Here is a 20,342-nt window from a genome sequence, read left to right as displayed (position 1 = left end):
GTATGGAAATGTATATGTCTGGATGGGTGCATGCATCTCAAACAGGAAATAATAGACTTGCTAGTCTAGCATCTGTTGCAGGGAAATTATTGGAATCTATAATTAAGGGCAGAGTGAGTGAACATATTGGGAAATTTGAGCTATTTGGAAAGAACCAAACATGTATTTGTAAAGGGTCAGTAATGTTTGATGAGCTTAACTGAATGTTTTGAGGAATAACTCAATAATTGATATGAGAATGTTTATGACTATAATACATATGGATGTCCACAAAACATTCAATAAGGCAAGTCATTCAAAACTGCAAGATAAAATTAAAGCTCATCGAAGGGAAAGCAAATTATTAACCTAAACAGGACATTGGTTAGTTAGTAGAAGATAAAGATTAGGAATAACAGGCATAAACTATTAGAAGAGAAGTGTCCTACAAGGTTTTTGGTGGAGTCTAAACTCTTCACTATAGCTATGAATGACTTGGTTAATGACAATGGAAAAAAGGCAGGACCAGTGTAAACTGGAACAGCTCCAGAGTTAATTGAGAGCAGGTAATGTTCTTTGCACTTTATACCTTTCCCTCATCCTCTCAGGGCTCTTGTAGCACAGTGGTACTGCCACCACTGAGAATATGGAGTAAATACATATGGCAGAAATGAGGTTAAAGGGGTGAGTAGGAAGTATGGTATGGCATGAATTAGCAGTGAATTGACACAGGCACTACAAAGGGTCACAAGAGTTTGAGAAAGGGGTATGAGCTGGCACATTACCAATAAAAGGACCATGGGGGTTGGGTACAAGGCATAGAATGCAATGGAGGATGCAAGGGGTGGATACATAAATGGTATATATGAAGCATTAGGAGTGTGTGGCTATGTGATTGCTAAGGGTTGGAGAGTTGTTTTATGCTTTATTCTTTTCTTGAACTTCAATGCAGAACTAGCATGTGGAAGCAGGAGACCTTCCGCTGAGTTATCTCCACACCCAACATTCTTCAGTGTTTTAGGGGTCAACTACCTAATTTCTCAGGTAACCCTACCAGCCAAGAATGAAAATTGCAACTTCCAAGGCATCGTTACCTGGGGTGAGCTTGTAAATCATGGACTTGTCCCAACAGTGCTTTGACATGGGAACAAAATGCAGGCCTGAGTCCATATAATTAGAGGAGTAGAAATTGAAGGGAAAGTAGATTTGTTATAGCTGTATGAAGTCTATCTAGAGTACTATGTTCAGCTCAGGGCAATATACCTTAGAAATAATATGCCCTTTGAAGGAAAGTAGCATAAATTCATCCTTATGATATTGTGTTTCCAAGGGTTAGATTATGATGGAAGAATAACCAGACTTCTATTCCATGGAGGAAAGAATGTTAAGGTCTGATTTGTTTGAGGTTTTTGAATCTTACAAAAAAAACTGAAAGCGTAAACAGAAATGTTTTTCACTGATAGGGGAGACTGGAACAAGGGGACAAATTTAAAATCAAAGCCAGCTTTTCCAAGAGTGAAGTTAGGAAACACATTCATGTGAAGTCTGGCAAAACTATGAAACTATGCTGCAAAAATCAATGATATTAAATCTGAAATTGAAAGTTTTTTAATCAGACAAGGATACAAAAATAATGTGGAGCTAAGGTTAGTGAATGGATTTAAGGCATAGATTTACTGTGATCTGACTGAATTGAAGGGCTGAATGGCCTAGTCCTTTCCAACACTGGGTAGAAGCCAGAAAAGGTGACCTTTTATTGATTTGATAATGTTTTAAAAAGCATATTCTCGTGTAGTTAAATAAAGACAGTTTTCAAGTTGAAATACACATTAAAAATTCATTATCCAGAACGATCTTTACCCCTGCTTTATCCAATTAATCAGACAGCAATTTTACTAATTACAGTAGATAAGCAGAGATTGACAGTTACTTTACTAGCATTCAAATCTTTAACAAGAGAGATAACTTTACACATTAATGTTAGCTGTGCCCAAGAGTGAGACCTTTGAAAACATTTTCAAAAGTTGCATTTGATAAATGGCTGTTAGTTAAGTGCACTGCCTCATAAATAATTCAAATGTTTGCATTTCACTTAGTTTACTTTACCTGAATGGTTGATAGGCATTACACATCATACTTAAATTCTAGAGATGGTGGACACTAGGTCATGGTAGGGATAGGGAGCAGGAGAGAAAAATCAGTCTGCGGAAATTAACAAAGATTAACATAAAATAATATTAAGTAATTAAATATGCAACCAATGTCAAGCAATGCTTTGAAGACTTCTAAAAGGCAAGTTGTGAACAGATGCATTATCAACTTTAAATTATGATTTGGAGATGCCGGTGTTGAACTGGGGTGTACAAAGTTAAAAATCACAACACCTGGTTATAGTCCAACAGGTTTAATTGGAAGCACACTAGCTTTCAGAGCGACGCTCCTTCATCAGGTGATAGTGGAGGGCTCGATCGTAACACAGAATTTATAGCAAAAATTTGCAGTGTGACGTAACTGGAATTATACATTGAAAAATTGATTGTCTGTTAAGCCTTTCATCTGCTAGAATACAGTGATAGTTTCACTTCTTTCATGTGTAAATCACAAAACCTTTTTTTTAAAAGTTGCATTCTCGGGTTAGCTGTTAACAATGGTGATAGCTAGACAATATGTTGAAGGTGTTACATTGCAGAGTTACATTGCACTTTGCTCAAAAACTGCATACATTCATGTAGAACTCTGAGCTCAAAAACTGCATGAATTTATGTAAAACTCGGTTATCTCACTTTTTAGATTAGAATCAATCTAAACATCAGGTCATAGACAGAGAACACAGGGGCCTAACACCTTCAGCATATTGTCTAGCTATCACCATTATTAACAGCTAACCCGAGAATGCAACTTTAAAAAAAAGGTTTTGTGATTTACACATGGAAGAAGTGAAACTATCACTGTATTCTAACAGATGAAAGGCTTAACAGACAATCAATTTTTCAATGTATAATTTCAGTTACATCACACTGCAAATTTTTGCTATAAATTCTGTGTTACGATCGAGCCCTCCACTATCACATGATACAGGAGTGTCGCTCCGAAAGCTAGTGTGCTTCCAATTAAACCTGTTGGACTATAACCTGGTGTTGTGATTTTCAACTTTAAATTAGTGACATTTGAAGATGGTTTAAAATAAATTATTAATATCAGACTAATGGCGAAAGTTACCTGATTTCTTATTGAGTACCAGTAGAAACTGCTCAGAAGTAATAGGCTGGCTGTTGTCGAAATCTTTTCCAGTCTTGGCTCTGTCTGAGGATTTGCTATCACTTATTTTTCCAGCTGTTTCTTCAGAGACTTCTTCAGAAGATGGTTCTTCAACTACTACTTCAGGTGTAATGAAAGCTTCTGAATAATCGAGGGGGGTAAGGGGCTCAATAGTGGCTGCCTCAGTTCCATTAGAACCTTTGAGAATAGAAGTTGCAGCATACTCAGCTAATTGACTTGACTGATGATCTGATTCTTGCTGGTTGTCCATTATCAAGGCTTTTTCAGCAGACTCTTTCCCCATGCTATTAGATTTCATAGGGGAGCCTTGTTCTCTTTGGAGACTCTCTTCAGATGCTGATGAAACATCATATGGATCAATGATGAGCTCACTGTCAAGCTCAGCTTCACGTTCCTCCCTCAAGATGCTATACTGGACCGAAGAAACGGAAGAAGGTGGAGTCCCACCAGCCTGTCTGAATGCCATATAGCTGCAATCTTCTGCTTCTTCCACAAACAGTGATTCATCTGGTACTACCTCTATCTCAGAATCTCCAGATTCAGCACTGCTGGCCTCTAGATCTAATGTCATTGCTGGTAGATTTGACAAATTCTGTGCAGACTCATCTAATTTTGTTAAGGCAGCACTTGGGGAGGTCTCTTCTTCTGTGGTATTTAAAGAAAAACACTGAGTTTGCTCTGATGTCTTGCTGGCAACAGGGTGTTCCTCCTCCAGAAAATGGTAAGCAGCTTCAATCTGTGAATCAGACTCTTCTGCAATCATAAATGCAGACAGAAAATATGCTCAGTGAGCACCCAAAGTTTTTTTTGCTGCTGTAATAGTACATCAAGTTTATTATCAACACCACATCTGTTAAGTTTTGCATTTTTAAAAGCTCAGTTGTATGTCGAGGAAGGAAGAGCTAGACTGAAAATGCATCCTCGTAAAACAGATTCTTGTTACAAATGGACTTTTTAATCTCATAGCCATCAAGTTGGTGGGCAAGCATTCTGAAACTACACCTTGCTTAAAATGCTCTTTGGCTGGTCTTACGGATGTGTACAAGAACAAGCCAGCAATGGTATTGCCACTAATCTTTTCTCTACCCATTTTAGGGAGCTACTATAATATACATCTAATATTTGCCTACTTAACAACAGAGTGTAACAGGAAATTCAACAATTGGTCATGCCAAATGTGGCTTTCCCTAATAATTCTACATGCCTATTTCTAGTTCTTCATTTAAAGTGCTAGTGAATAATTTAGTCTACCTTTCATGGATGCTTTTTCCAGTACTGTCCCACTGAATATTATAGGCATGTCAGATTCTACTCACTGTCATAGAAGAGCATTTAAAAAGGAAGGCTCTGCATTAACTTTAACAACCGAAGCTCTAGTGTCACCATCAGGGATATAAAACTGGAAACTTTACATGCCCATCTAACTTCAAGGTACTGTACACAATTCCACTGACCCAAAGACTGACTGCTATGCTGTAATTATTAGAAATGCCCTGTTTGAATTTTAAGAGCCATTTAAAAAAAAACAAAGGTGTATTTAACTTTAAAGTCCCTCTATAAGTCAGGAATCAAGAAATGGAAACTTAATTTGATACAGCTAAGCATTCTCATTCTTAAATTGCAGAGGGATGTGGTTTTCAAATAGATGGGCTGATGTCATTTCACTGAAATACTTCCACTATTTGTGCACATGACAGGATATAAATTCATAAACTTTTCACATTTTTTAACTATTTTACAAACAAAAATTAGAGGGACACTCAAACACTTTAAAAATTGTGTATTTCATCCCTCTCTATTTTATAGAGCAGGAAATTAAAAATGCACAGTAGCAAGTTTCCAAAAAACAGAAGCATACTGGCGCCAGGCAATTTAGGGAAACATATTGGATGCTTCTTTTTAAGCTAAATGCAATTACAATAAACCATGAATGAATATCAGTAGCAATGAAGGTCAAATCTTAAAGGAAAATTATTTACACTTTCAATTAATTATTTGTACTAAATAAATCTTTACTACCATTATTTATGATAATGCTGGGAACAACATGCAATGACATCAGTTGAAAATACTGGATTAAGAGTAGCACTGGTGATGGCTTTAAATACATCTAAGCAAGGTACAATACCAATCCAGTTTTTGGCCAAAATAACACAATGTATATCATGCACGTCCTCTGGAAGCGTTGGATTAGTATATCATACACAAATGTGTGAAGCTGGCAAGAAGAGACAGCAAAATAGTCTTACTGTGATGCTGATCATGGTTAGATATTCTGTCAACAACCATCAAGGCTCATATGTGAATAGTACAAGAAATGGATCAGCATAATGGAATTTTACCCCAGGAAGAAATCAATGACAAAAGAAGAGAAGATATGAGGAGGAAAACTGGTAGGAAAGTAAAGCTTTCAGGGTCATGAAAGTTGAGAAAGAAAAGAAAAACAAGGAATGAATGCAATTTCCAGAAAAAAAAATCAGCATGGTGGCTCAGTGGTTAGCACTGCTGCCGCACAGTGCTAGGACTGGAGTTCGATTCCAACCTTGAATGGCTATCTGTCTGGACTTTGCATATTATCCAAGTATCTGCCGGGAATTCTGCCAGGTGCTTTCCTTTCAGTCCAAAGATGTAATGGTTGGGTGGATTGGCCATGCTAAATTTACATAGTGTCCAGGGATGTACAGGCTAGGTAGATTAGGCACTGTAAATATAGGGATGGGCAGGGAGGTGGGATGCTCTTTTGACGGTCAGTGCAGACTTGGTGGGCTGAATGGCCTCTTTCCACATTTTAGGGATTCTGCGACACATAAAAGGTGTAGCAAAGCTATATTACCATGAGGAAGGTTTGTTCGCCAAATTTAATTGAAAATTTAAATTCAGAGAGTTTCTGGAGTATGTTGGAAATACAATCTTATTAACACTAAATAAAAAGCACTATTCAATTGGTTGAGGTTGTAAAAGGTCAACCAATTTTGAGGTGCACTCTTCTCTGTTGTAGAAAACATGGTACATCTAAAATTTAACTGGCACAGTAACTTATAAAAAAAACACAAATTAGAAGCTTAAATAGTCATTTGGTAGTAGAGAACTTAGTAATATTGAGAAAAGACACATTTTGTCAAAGCCTTTCACCTTATACTCATGTGCTCTTCATGTAAATTGTCCTAATATAAAAATGTCATTCACTTTTACGCAGGATGGAAAGGGTGCGCTGATTGATTGGAATGTGGATTCTGATCAGTAGAGGCCTTGCCATGGACAATGTACCAGTTAGATGATGAATAACCATTAACTGCCAAGTTTTGTTTTACTTTAAACCAAGTTGACTTTGGTTGGTCAAGATGAGGAGGAGCTGGTGTTGGATTGGGAGGACAAAGTTAAAAATCACACCACCAGGTTTTAGTCCAACAGGTTTATTTGGAAGCAAGTGATTCCAAATAAACATTTTGGACTATAATCTGTTGTTGTATGACTTTTAACCTGGTTGATCAAGGCATTGCCCTAGAAATGAACAGAGAATGGTGATTACTCTGTTCAGCTGAAACAGATGCAGCTTCTTCTGTCTGCAAAGAACAGAGCCTTCTTCATTAATATATGTAGCTTCCAAAACAAACAAATGCACCACACTGACAATCTTAAATTGGTTGTCTGTGTAATTCTTAGCACATTTATCTAAACGCAAAATCACATCCAAAATTTGACATGATGTTTGAAGTTGTGCAAATGCAGACTGGTTGGATAGAGTCAATACCTTTCGTGTTGTGAACAAGCAAAATGAATACGTTATTTGACACGATCCAACAGTCTGTCAGATGTGCAGTTGACATAGTAGCATCACTGGGAGTAGAAATTCCTATAACGTTCAGTAACCTACAGCATAGCAAGAAGCAGCATAAAACAGCTAGCTTCACCTGTCTAAAATGTTTGAACTGATAATCTTTAATCTGAGGTAAACGGTGCACTTTTCAGGACCAACAGTAGCAGCCTTAGGACTGTTCCTGAATTGACATGATGTGTAGCAAGAAATGATCTGATCAAGTTAACAATTATCCCACAGGATGGCTTTGATGCACCCTATTTCAGCATCAAGTTTGCACAGTGAACAAGTGGCTTGGGACCTCTGACAAGATTGATGAAAAGATCAAATCTTATAACATACAGAATCCCACACACCAATGAAGAAAGGCTTGTGGTAGACAGCAGTCGAAACCATCTGATTATTTTCTCAAAGAGCATATCAAGGAAAGGAAGGTCATTTGAATATTCCATTTCAAAGGTGAATTTGAGTGCAGGATGGATCCCATTGAGGATGCGTAAGGAAATTCTTGCATGCATATTTGCATTCTTCAAAGAAAGCAAATATGCTATCATACTGGAAATATTCAAGGAATAGGAAAGGCTTCAACAAAATGTTGTCTTTTTAGACCACTCAGTGATAAAGGATCTTCAACACAAATTCATACAGGGAAAACATGCAGGTATAAATGAGTGTGCCTATCATCACTGACCTAAATTTTAATGTTTTTATTTAAAGGTGGGTATCTGATCACAGACTTTTTAACAAGAACTATCCTTGCTGAGTCCTGAAGAGTAACTTTTTTTTGCTGGTAATCCAAAAACAGAATCAGTAACTAGCGGTTGGCAGAGTTAATATTAATTCAATAGAAATTAAGTGACAAACCACTAGATTAAAGTAAATCTGTCAAGACGTCTGCATTAAAAAATATGGTCAAAAGTGGTTAAGTCACCTGTGCAGTTTTAACTAGCCTGGTACATTAAAATCATCTCTAATTTTTAACATTTATGAGTCAAAGAGAAGAGAAAATAAGACAAGTAAAGAGAGAAAGAGAAAGAAAGAGGCAGTTTTTTTCATTATTCAATTTTATTTTTTTTTAAATAAAGTGGAAGCATGAAAAAAAACATGAAAAAGACTAAGAAAGGAACAGTGGAAGTTACCTGACTGAGATAGACAACATGCATTTTAAAAATCGGTTTGCATCGATTAAACATGCATCAATCACGGTGGACTTGTGTGAGCAAGGACAGGGATGCATAGTTTTTCATTTAAATTTCACATTTTTTTTGTGTCCTTTCATACTGTGCTTTCAGTGACCATTTTTATGCCATTTCATTTTCTTTCTTGATGGTGAAACCACCCAGCTATATAAATAGGATGGTCAAATAAGGAACAGAAATATCATGGTAAGTTACATTAAAGCCAAATATTTACAAATGTTCAACTTTTTTCCAAAAACAAGCCAGGTAAAAGGGAAAATGAAAGATGTTCAAGTTAAACAGAATATCAACATAGAGAAACACACACACACACCAAACAATTACTCTAGTTCAACAAACAAAGAAAATTTTGGAATGGTGTGTATGCACACTGCCAACTTTTTAGAGTAACTCACATAACATTTGTTACCTGAGCTTGAGGGAGTAGGCGTTTGGGAGATTGGGCTGTCATCATCTGGCTCTGATACAGTCACAGTTGGAACTACATCGGATCCTTGTTTTGGTTTCATGTCTTGTTCACGCTGAGACTTGCACCTGCTATTGGGATCTACTATGGTTTCTAGCTCAGTAAGCAAAACATGGGCTGGTGACGCACATGTATCCACTGTGTGAACGTTGTGCTGGGTGTCCTCCATTTCCCATTTCTCTGAAATGTCTTCATCTGAAGGCTCTTCCACATATGGTGCAGTCGTTGATTCCTCAGGACTCAGACAAGGGCTCATTTCTTCTATCAATTTTATCTCCTCAACTGACTTTTTCGGAGCTTCTGGGAAGGCTTCTATGTCAGCTGATGTGTCATCTAGGAAAGACACTTTCTCTTCCCAGTGCATCTTGGATAACTCCTGAACTTTCGATTCTTCTGAATGACACATATCAATGTAGTTTTGGAATTCTGTCTTCTCTGCCCCAACAGGGTCCACCAAAGCTTTGGCCAAGTCAATAGAATCCCCTGGTACCATCTCTATTCCGAAATCTGAGCTGGTCATACCGTGAGACTCAAAGCTTAGAACTTGTCTTGTTGTGCCAATCTCTGGACTATACTCTTCCAAACCTGTTGAGCTAACAAGTGATCCTTCTGTAACTTCTAAAAAGAAAATGAGAAAGATGGAACAATGATAATTGTGATTTTAGCTCTTAATTCTGCATTTAATCCAATACTGTAATTTGTCCAAATGGTTTGTGTGAGGTTGTGTACTAACAGTTCATTGAAGGTATTCTCCTTTACAGCAAGATTCACACAAGTAAATTGAAGCAGTAGCATCAATAATGAAGCACAGGCGTAAGAAACTATTGATACAACAGCGAGCTTCTTTAGAATGAAGGCCAATTTTGTCCTTAACCGATTTCAAAACTAGTAACGGTATGTGTTAGAAATCAGTCTTCATATTAAAGGAAATATTGTTATAATACTGTTTTATTGAAGGCAATACATAAGTTTAAAATGCATAATTAAAATCAAGAAGAGGGCATGCAACAATAAATAGCACAATTACAAAAGGTAATTGTCACTGGAGAACATCCTAACACTTTACAGCATGTTTTAGATAGTAAAAAGGCACAGTAATGCAGAATATATTTAACTGTTATCTACATAGTTAATTGTGATATGCATTACAGAAACCTTTTCATTATATAGACAGCCTTGCCAAATCCAAAATGTTTGATACAGTACTTCAAGTGTTTGACTTGCCAGCTACTGAAATTTCATGATCTGTAATTTTATTATTTACATTATTAAAATTATTAACCACACAATAAGGGAAGAACATTAACCTAATTACTTTTCTAATGTTCCTGCTGTATTTATTTTTCTTTAGGTTCAAACTTTCATTTTCTTCCTGATATCTAATCTTTATTTCTTCATTTTAATGAGATCATCTTACAGCAACCTATTCCATCCTTTCTTGATTACACTTTCTCCTCATTTCCCAATACCATCAAATCTTAAAGTGAAATGAATACTGTTTTGCTTTCTTTCCTTGGTCTCCATTGTACATATACATTGGAATGGTGTTTCTCATCAAAAACACTGCTCTTCATCACTGATATTAATAAGAGATGGCTCTTATAGTACACTTCTGGTTTTACTTACCGATATTTTTAGTTAGTTTAACAGAGACCTACAATATATATGCATGTTGATGACAAGTTAGGGCTGACCAGAATTGGAAAAACACTCTTTGTCACAGTTTTGGCATAAAAAGTGCATTAATCCTTTATTGTATGTCTTAAAAATCTGGATAATAAAGTAATGAAATAGGGGCCTTTGAAATGTGGATGCTAAATATTCCACATATAGACCATAAGACAACCGAAGATGTATTTGAATTTGCAAGAGCAAATCTTATTCTTTTTTGAAATAAAAGTGATATCCAGAAGACAAAATATTAGTCTTTCAGCCACTTGATCAGAGATACAGAGATCTCTTCTCGAGAAGAAAGTAGAGAGCAGCACACCCATGTGTATTTGGACGACAGATGTCAGATTTGTTGCAGATGAGCTATGGTGAATATGTCAGAATGGCTCAAGACAGACAAGGGTGGCATGCCATGACAGCAGATCTCCTGGTGACAACAGCTGCAAGCAGCAGCGATCTTTTCTTGGAAATAAAACTCTTAAATATTGGCAAGGAACTGCAAATGATGAGGGAAGATCTGTAGTCTGCCAAACAAGACAGTTATCAAAAGGAGTGCTAATGACATTGCTTATAATCATTAAAAGTTTAAGCAGAGAATATTTGAATCAATGAAAAAGTTAAACATTAATATTTTGTACTTGCAATCAGGGTGAAATGAAAGAAATGTGATCTTTGTCGAGAATTACTGACACTACTGCAACAGGCAGAATAGAGGGACAACATACTTTGTTTAACATGTATGACTGGTGCAAGAAAATTTAACAAGATAGTTTATTTGGAAGGTCTTCGATCTGGTATTTGAGAACCTTCAAAATGCTTCCTACAAGTCTGCATTGAACTCACCTCATTCAGCAGAAAGCCTATTACACTTGCAGCCTCTGGCAGTATTTTACCCAGAGCAGCGGAAGGCACTTCTCATTCGGGAAGCTCAGCAGCTTTAGCTATGGGGTTGGTGCCAGGCAACCATCCCTTGGACACTGTGGCTCCTCATCCACTTTGCTGAGACATTCAACTGTGGATGTACTTGGTCTGCTTGGCATGTTGAGACTGCTGTAGCTAGTGCTGCTGATGCTATGGATCTATCAGTCCATCCTATTGGCTAGCAGCTCGTTAAAATGAGGCATTACCCAAGAATGGAATGCAAGTCTCAATTAAAGCGATTAACAGGGCTCCAAGCAGTAAGCTGCTGCATGGTAATGGTCGGGATAATGGGTGGATTTCTTGCCACCAAGTCCAATCCTATGCACCGGATGACATTTTAGCCTACAAAATCTAGGCCCAAGTTTCCTTGATATCATGTCAAAGCATAGCTGTGAAAACAAAAATCATATTTTCAGCTGCTATATATTCTCAGGGATTGACCCTAAACCCAAGCACAGGGGTTTGCTATGGTTTAAACATCCTTCTTCTCATGCATGTGGCAATGTACTCCAGATACTATATGTCCAAGGCTATTTGCAGTCGAATCTTTGGCACCTGGTGGGAAGCTCATTCCCATTCACGTTGCATGACTTTAGTTCCCCCAAATTATTGTCATTCAGTACCACATGCTCACAAGCATTGATGAATCCCCTGCCCATGTAAACAAATCTGAGCTATCCAGTTTCCTCATTCCTCACTTCACATAATATGATTAGTAATTAGTAATCCTATTATGGTTATGATTGAATTTACTCTGCAGTTCAAGAGTGGGGAGACAGCATCAGAGGGAATGCTTTTTTAGCTGAATAAACGCAACTACAGAAGCATGATGGAGGGGCCAGGTAGAATTGACTGGGAGAGGAGCCTAGCAGGAAAGAGAGTGAAACAACAATGGCAAGGGTTTCTGGGAATGATTCAGGAGACACAGTAGAGATTCATCCTGAGGAAAAAGAAGCATGGTACAGGGAGGATGAGGCAACCCTGGCTGACTAGGGACGTCAGGGATAGCATAAAAGCAAAACAGAAAGCATATAATATGGTGAAGGGCAGTGCGAAACCAGAGGATTGGGAAGTTTACAATGATCAACAGAGGGAACGAGAAAACAAATAAAGTGGGAGAAGAATAAATATAAGGGTAAGCCAGCCAGTAACATAAAGGAAGAGTATAAGAGTTTCTTTCGATATATAAAAGGGCAGATGGAGTACAATGTTGGGAAGTGTGAGGTCATGCACATTGGTAGAAAGAATTGAGGCATAGACTATTTTCTAAATGGGGAGAAAATTCAGGAGTCTGAAGAGTAAAGAGACTTGGGAGTTCTAGTCCAGGATTCTCTCAAGGTAAACTTGCAGGTGGAGTCAGTGGCTAGGAAGGCAAATACCATGAGGGCATTTATTATGGGAGGACTTGAATTTAAAAGCAGGGATGTACTTCTGGGGCTCAATAGGCTCTGGTCAGGCCACATTTGGAGTATTGTGTGCAGTTTTGGGCCCCTATCTCAGGAAGGATGTACAGGCCCAACAGCATGTTCAGAGGAGGTTCACGAGAATGGCCCCAGGAATAAAAGGCTTATCATATGAGGAACGTTCGAGGACTCTGGGTCTATACTTGATGGAGTTTAGAAGGATGAGGGGGGATCTAATTGAAACTTACAGAAAATTGAATGGCCTGGATAGAGTGGATTTTGGGAAGATATTTCCATTGGTACGAGAGACTAGGACTCAAGGGCACTGCCTTAGAGTAAAGGGAAGACCTTTTAGAATGGACATAAGGAGAAACGTCTATAGCCAGGGAGTGGGGAATCTATGGAATTCACTGCCACAGAAGGCTGTGGAGGCCAGGTCATTGAGTGTATTTAAGACTGAGGTAGATAGGTTCCTGATTGTCAAGGGAATTAAAGGTTACGGAGAAAGGTGGGAGAATGGGAATGAGAAACTTTCAGCAATAATTGAATGACAGATCAGACTCAGTGGGCTGAATGGCCTAATTTCTGCACCTATATCTTATGGTCTTAAATCTTTCCTTCTCCTCCTTCATTCTAAAGATGATAACTTCAGCCTATTACGTCTTTCCTTACAGCTAAAATTCTCCATGGATCCTAACATCTTCAGTATTCTCTAAACTGCAATCACATTCTTCCAATGTGATTGGACAGCCTGATGACCAGGCTGTGTGCAAACATCTGTGAACCAGTTTGTAATACAGTTCTAACATAACCTTGCTGTTCTTATAACTTGGCTAAAAGATGAAAGTATCTTATAACCACATTATCTCTCTTGTGCTACAACCTTCAGGGTTTTGTGGACATAAACTCCAAAATCTTCTGTTTAGTACCCCACAATTTATAGTACTTTACTTTGCCTCCAAATCCTGAATTGAATTCTAATTGCCTCATTTTGCAACTACATCTTCTCTTGGTGGGCTTTATGCTCTCAATGCCATTTACACTGGTTTTGTCTGTTAACATTAAGGTGGTTGAAATCCAATATTATTTTTCTCCTATTGTTTTTGAAATTTACATTACTTTGCTGACTGATTTTCTCTGCAATTCAGGTCATTAAACTGACCTGTAGTCCTGAGTTGCAGATCACCTTCTTTTGTTATACGTCTCACAGTCTGTCAGCATACCTCTCAGAGACACATTTCAGCACATCTTTAAGAGATATGCTCATGCTATCATCACAGCATCATATAAGGTATATATGGAGAGGTAAGGACCTAGCGGTATTATCACTAATTTAATTCAGAGATCCAGGTAATGTTCTGGGTACACAGGTTCAAATCCTACCATGGTAGATAGTGGAATTTAAATTCAACAAAAAAAATTGCTAAGACTATAATGAAGACCATGAAACTAATTGTCAGAAATACACATCTGGTTCACTAAAGCCCTCCAGGGAAGGAAATATACCTCAGCCATATCAGGTCTCACCTACATGCGACTCCAGACCCACAGCAATGTGGTTGACTCTCAAATGCTCTCTAAGCAATTATGGATAGGCAAAAAAAAACTGGTCTGGTCAATGATATCCACATTCCATGAATGATTTTTAAAAATCCATCTTAGCTCAGATCTCTTTAAGCAAGACACATTTCTGGAAAACATGCTGCTCTGTGTAACTTACTAAATTTTACCAGTCCAGACCTGCTGGGTTGAATCTTACAATATTTTGACAAAAGTGTCATTTTAGTTTAGGAGTCTTCTCTCCACGAGGCCTAGTGAATGTTTCACGCTATTGTTCCAAACATACTTCATTAACTACCTAGGTGCAGAAGAATAGACGTTTCGGGCATAAGGCCTTCATCAGGAATGAGGCTCCTCATTCCTGATGGAGGGCTTATGCCCGAAATGTCAATTCTCCTGCTCCTCGGATGCTGCTTGGCTTGCTGTCCTTTTCCAGCACCACCCTCTCAACTCAGATCTGCAGCATCTGCAGTCCTCACTTTCTCCTCATTGACAACCTACCCTGTTCCCATGGGAGCCCTTGGCCAAGAACCACCAACCACTGCCAAGATATCTCAGAACAGACCATCATCCTTAGCATCATATATAAAAGGTTGGTGCATAAACAATCGAGTGCTGGTATTCCAGATCCACTCTGTACAGTTCAGGACATCTGCCTTGGCCATGGCTGGGATGGGGAAAATGGCACCCTTTTTTTGGACAAGATGGATAGGGTAGTGCACAATGGGGTTGTCTACTTTCCCCAGGACTGGTAGTGAAGGGGATGACACCAGATCCTAACAGCCTGGACCGAGGTTGCCACCCATGTCAGTGTGGTTTCAGCCACTTGGAAGAAATGCCAGCATGTAAGAAGAAGAAGGTCAATGACCATTGTGGCTCGGCAATGATAAGTACCATCTTCTTCTCTTTGTTAACTCACACTTACTATTTCTGCTCCGGCACCAAGATCCATGCTCTACCATTCTCACTATTCAGTGCAACATCCTTTCTCACTCCCACACGCCTAATTCCTCCATGCTACTAACCATGCATGGCCTCTATGTCTCCTACACACTTACTCTGGACAGCTCATCACTTTTTCCCCAGGGACACAGGGGCAAGGACGGGGTCAGATGGTGCGTGGGGGTGGACAGGGTGGCAGGGTGGGAGCGGAAGGGGTTGGGGAGTGGACGGGGGGTGGGATCTCGCGTGCGGTGTGCTATTGCCTAGTCTCCTGAATGGGGAGCAGACGTCACAGAAAACTCTGAGCCCCGGAGGAAATCAATTAACCAAATAATCAATTATCCAAACGAAATAGTGCCCACTCACCTCGTTCGGATAACTGAGGTTCCTCTGCATACAGGTGAAGTAATATTTAGATGAATGTAAATTTAAAGCCTTGGACCTAGGTAATGTACTATAATAATAGCTGCAGGCAAATTTACCACGTGTGGACAGTGTTCTAACTCTCTACACCATCAAGTGCCATGTTTTTTTATTCAATCCTGTGTCACATTACGTTTGAATGACTGTGGCAAGACATCAGACATGAATTAGAACCAAACCGATTATGCTTACAGTGGTACGTATTTAGTATTCGATCTTTGCTGCCAAGATGGTGTTCAAACAATCAAAGAGTGGTCATAGAAGACTGTCATATTTTAAGTACAAAGCTAGAATTAGTTTTGAATTATTTCTGCTCATCAAGTGTTAGAAAGAATTGTTCATTACAAAGAAACAACGCAAACAACAAAACATTTGAAAAGAACTAGCAAATAAGCAAGTTCAAAGTGTTGTTATATTCAATGAATACACATTGTAAGTTAACCTTTGTAAATATTGATATTATCACCAGTGGACAACAGGCAATAAGCAAAAGATGAGTAAGAGGTGAGGCTGCATTTAGGAACATAATATTACATATTTCTTGATGAGGTTGGTAGAGAAATTTCATCACTGACAATAATGGTGAAATTCCTGAAGTGGTCAATATTTCATCAGACATGAACTTGACATGAACAATAAGAATGAAGAAAATTAAGGAAAGATAAAAGAACAAAGCAAGAACTGTTAACCGGAATCCACTTACTTTTAGCAGGATCATTGCAGACATAGGCAGTAGTTGAAATAGGCCATTCCTGTTCCTATTTCATAGTAAATGATGTTTCCAGTACTACAAAGACCATGCAATCATTTGTGACAATTTGTTTATTCAGGACTGAAAAATATGAATTTATATACTGGCCAATCATAGTGTCTCATAAAAGAACAGAATATTCTTAGTGTTATACTTCTAATTTTAAATGGACCACACAATGCATAGTTAACTTGGAATATGGAAATATATCAATCAAGTAAATGTTACCAATGCATTAACTTTTAATATTATGGGGGCAAACTGCTTTTGGACTGAAGGTGAAAATCTTCAAAAGGAATTACCCAGTCAACCTCAAAATATGGCTTTCACAGGGTTGTAGTTAGATTGCAGCCAGGGTGAACACAAATTGGTGTGAACACAAACAACCAGGGGTTCTCATTGCGAGGAGTCTTCTATTGGATTGTCTCTCAAATTAGACTGCACATTTCACCCAAAGTTACTCTCCATTGACAGTAGAAGCCAACAGTCTTAAAATGCCATTATATTACCACAGAAACAGTGTAGATTCCCAGACTCGAGAATAAAAAATGTTAATCTACTGAACTCTTGAAAAATAAATGAGAACATTATATGAGTCAAATTACTAAGTAAGCTCTGCTGCTGTTGTGAGACCTTCTACAAGAAGAAAATAGCATCTCCTATAATATCTTAGAAGTGACCTCAAAAATGTAAATTAATAATTTACTTGAAAGCTGCTATATCATCTTTCCTGCTACAGTATTTTCTAAAAAAAACACTTTCTATTTATTCCGCTGTCAATTAACATATTTAACTTAATTGGGAAATGTTTTTCAAATAGACTTATCACATTCCATTGTAAAAAATCTAGTCAGCATCAGTAATTTTGAGGTAGTATTTCCATACTGCCACAAAAGGATGAGGAACTCACTTTAATGCATGTCTATATTTATTTAGTCACTGTTATAAAATTATTAAAAATTCAAACATAGATGCTATACTCACATGACTAGACTTAGCAGTAGCCTTCCAGATGCTTCTCAGAAACAAGAGTCAGCTAGACAATCAATGCTTCATGCACTTCCTGATGGAACTGGAATGCTAAATATTATGTTATAAATGGCCACAAAGACACATGGTCTCCAGGAAAAGGCCATACACAGCAGAATTGCAAATTACTTCTTTCCTGTAAGATGCTGTATTAATGACTTTCTGCTTAGCCTCTGGGATGGGGCCATGAACAGTTGTTGATCTGCAGTGCAAGCTTTTATCTCAATGGTAACGGATTTCCTCACAACAAATAAAGTCTTGGTCACAGCCTCAGAATTGAAAACAAAGGCCTTATAATCTTACAATTTTGAAATAGTGGTCAGTTAAGGCGCCAATGCTTCTTCATAATCACTGCCTGATCATATCAAAAGCCCTCACTACTGGCTAAGAACTTCTGACCTGTAAAAAGCAAACAACAACCTGTACTTGTTTTTTCCAAGTATTTAGAGCTGAAAATGTGTTGCTGGAAAAGCGCAGCAGGTCAGGCAGCATCCAAGGAGCAGGAGAATCGACGTTTCGGGCATGAGCCCTTCTTCAGGAAAGAGGAAAGTGTGCCAAGCAGGCTAAGATAAAAGGTAGGGAGGAAGGACTTGGGGGAGGGGCGTTGGAAATGCGATAGGTGGAAGGAGGTTAAGGTGAGGGTGATAGGCCGGAGTGGGGGTGGGGGCGGAGAGGTCAGGAAGAAGATTGCAGATTAGGAAGGTGGTGCTGAGTTCGAGGGTTGGGACTGAGACAAGGTGGGGGGAGGGGAAATGAGGAAACTGGAGAAGTCTGAGTTCATCCCTTGTGGTTGGAGGGTTCCTAGGCGGAAGATGAGGCGCTCTTCCTCTAACCATCGTGTTGCTATGGTCTGGCGATGGAGGTGTCCAAGGACCTGCATGTCCTTGGTGGACTGGGAGGGGGAGTTGAAGTGTTGAGCCACGGGGCGGTTGGGTTGGTTGGTCCGGGTGTCCCAGCGGTGTTCTCTGAAACGTTCCGCAAATAGGCATCCTGTCTCGCCAATATAGAGGAGACCACATCGGGTGCAGCGGATGCAGTAAATGATGTGAGTGGAGGTGCAGGTGAATTTGTGGCGGATATGGAAGGATCCCTTGGGGCCTTGGAGGGAAGTAAGGGGGGAGGTGTGGGCGCAAGTTTTGCACTCTGGAATTGTTTTGTCTTAACCTTAAAGGACCTACATTTATAACATTGCAACACATCTGTGATGGAGTTTTCCCACTTGCCTGGATGAGTATAGCTTCAACAACATTGAAAAAGCATGACACCATCTGAGACAAGGCAACCATTGATGAACCTTCCTGGTACTGTTAAATCCAACTAATAATTAACATACTTTAGTAACTTCAATAAACCAAGCATCCCATTCCTAATACTTTAAAATAAACCCTAACAACTACTATTTAATTAGGAGAGTTGTGAAAAGTAAATGTGCTAAATAACTTATTGTCACACTTGTGTTTCTCTGAAGTTCACCTACAAAGAGGATGTTTCTTCCCTCTTGCCACCTCTCACATTTTTAACTGCTTGCAGGGAAAGGTGCTGAGAGTGGAGGTTGGGTTGTTGGGGCATGTGGACCTGACAAGGGAGTCACGGAGGGAGTGGTCTTTTCGGAACGCTGATAGGGTAGGGGAGGGAAATATATCCCTGGTGGTGGGGTCCGTTTGGAGGTGGCAGAAATGACGACGGATGATATGATGTATATGGAGGTTGGTGGGGTGGTAGGTGAGGACCAGTGGGGTTCTCTCCTGGTGGCGATTGGAGGGGCGGTGCTCAAGGGCAGAGGAGCGGGAAGTGGAGGAGATGTGGTGGAGAGCATCGTCGATCACGTCTGGGGGGAAATTGCGGTCTTTGAAGAAGGAGGCCATCTGGGTTGTTCGGTATTGACAGACCATAGCAACACGACGGCTGGAGGAAGAGCGCCTCATCTTCTGCCTAGAAACCCTCCAACCATAAGGGATGAATTCCGATTTCTCCTAATTTCCCCTCCCCCCACCTTGTCTCAGTCCCAACCCTCGAACTCAGCACCACCTTCCTAACCTGCAATCTTCTTCCTGACCTCTCTGCCCCCACCCCCACTCCAGCCTATCACCCTCACCTTAACCTCCATCCACCTATCGCATTTCCAACGCCCCTCCCCCAAGTCCCTCCTCCCTACCTTTTATCTTAGCCTGCTTGGCACACTCTCCTCATTCCTGAAGAAGAGCTCATGTCCGAAACATCGATTCCCCTGCTTCTTGGATGCTGCCTGACTTGCTGCGCTTTTCCAGCAACACATTTTCAGCTCTGATCTCCAGCATCTGCAGTCCTCATTTCTCCTTTTCTAAGTATTTAATCAGCCTTCTTTCATCAAAACAGCAAAGGAGAATTTACATTTTAGCAATTTTCTTCAGAAGAAATTTGAAACTAAAGAAAAGAAACAGTTCATCACTCCTTAACTACCAGCTAGTCAATCAACAACACCTAGCCTCATTCCCCTCTAAAGAAATTTCAAAGAGCTAAATCCAGCTCTGGAATTTTGGACTCCATCTTAAAAACAAGGATATTGATAAACCTGTATTAATAATTATCTTTGTACTTAAGCTCTTCTTTATTGAACAATCCATTTATTGTTTTGTTCTGTAATGGGATTTGGGCCTCAAATCTAACATATACCCTTAAAAATCAAGACATGAAATTTGAAATCAAAAACGTAAATAAAAGAAACAAATCAAAATAAATGGATTTGAAGCCAAAAAGAGAAAAGTTAATTTGTATAATACATTAAACTAACTCAATAAAAATACCTTACTCTAACATAAGAAAATGGCATTTTAATTCAACGATGTTCATAGAACTGCCCAGCAGGGTAAAGTGGAATGATAAATGATAAAGTCACTGATAATAGCTGTATGCTCACCCATAA

General features: G+C 39.0%; 1 protein-coding gene across 3 annotated transcripts in view; it reads right to left on the bottom strand.

The window, feature by feature from the left end:
* The window catches only part of rtn1a (reticulon 1a), a 235,465-nt gene that overhangs the window by 114,874 nt on the left and 100,249 nt on the right, over window positions 1-20,342 (bottom strand). For 2 of the 3 annotated variants that reach the window (XM_043697266.2, XM_043697267.2), the window contains 2 exons: window positions 8,684-9,358; window positions 3,199-4,011 (listed from right to left, as the gene is read on the bottom strand). The exons of the other annotated variant lie outside the window; for it this stretch is intronic. In XM_043697266.2, the coding sequence (XP_043553201.2) occupies window positions 3,199-4,011; window positions 8,684-9,358 (1,488 nt within the window). The remainder of the gene's footprint in view (window positions 1-3,198; window positions 4,012-8,683; window positions 9,359-20,342) is intronic. 3 annotated transcript variants of the gene reach the window in all.

This window comes from Chiloscyllium plagiosum, unplaced genomic scaffold (genome assembly GCF_037043375.1).
Source record: "Chiloscyllium plagiosum isolate Xiang-an unplaced genomic scaffold, Cpla_swu_hap1 HiC_scaffold_8, whole genome shotgun sequence".
NCBI lineage: Eukaryota > Metazoa > Chordata > Chondrichthyes > Orectolobiformes > Hemiscylliidae > Chiloscyllium > Chiloscyllium plagiosum.
This window is presented reverse-complemented; position numbering and strand designations above follow the sequence as displayed.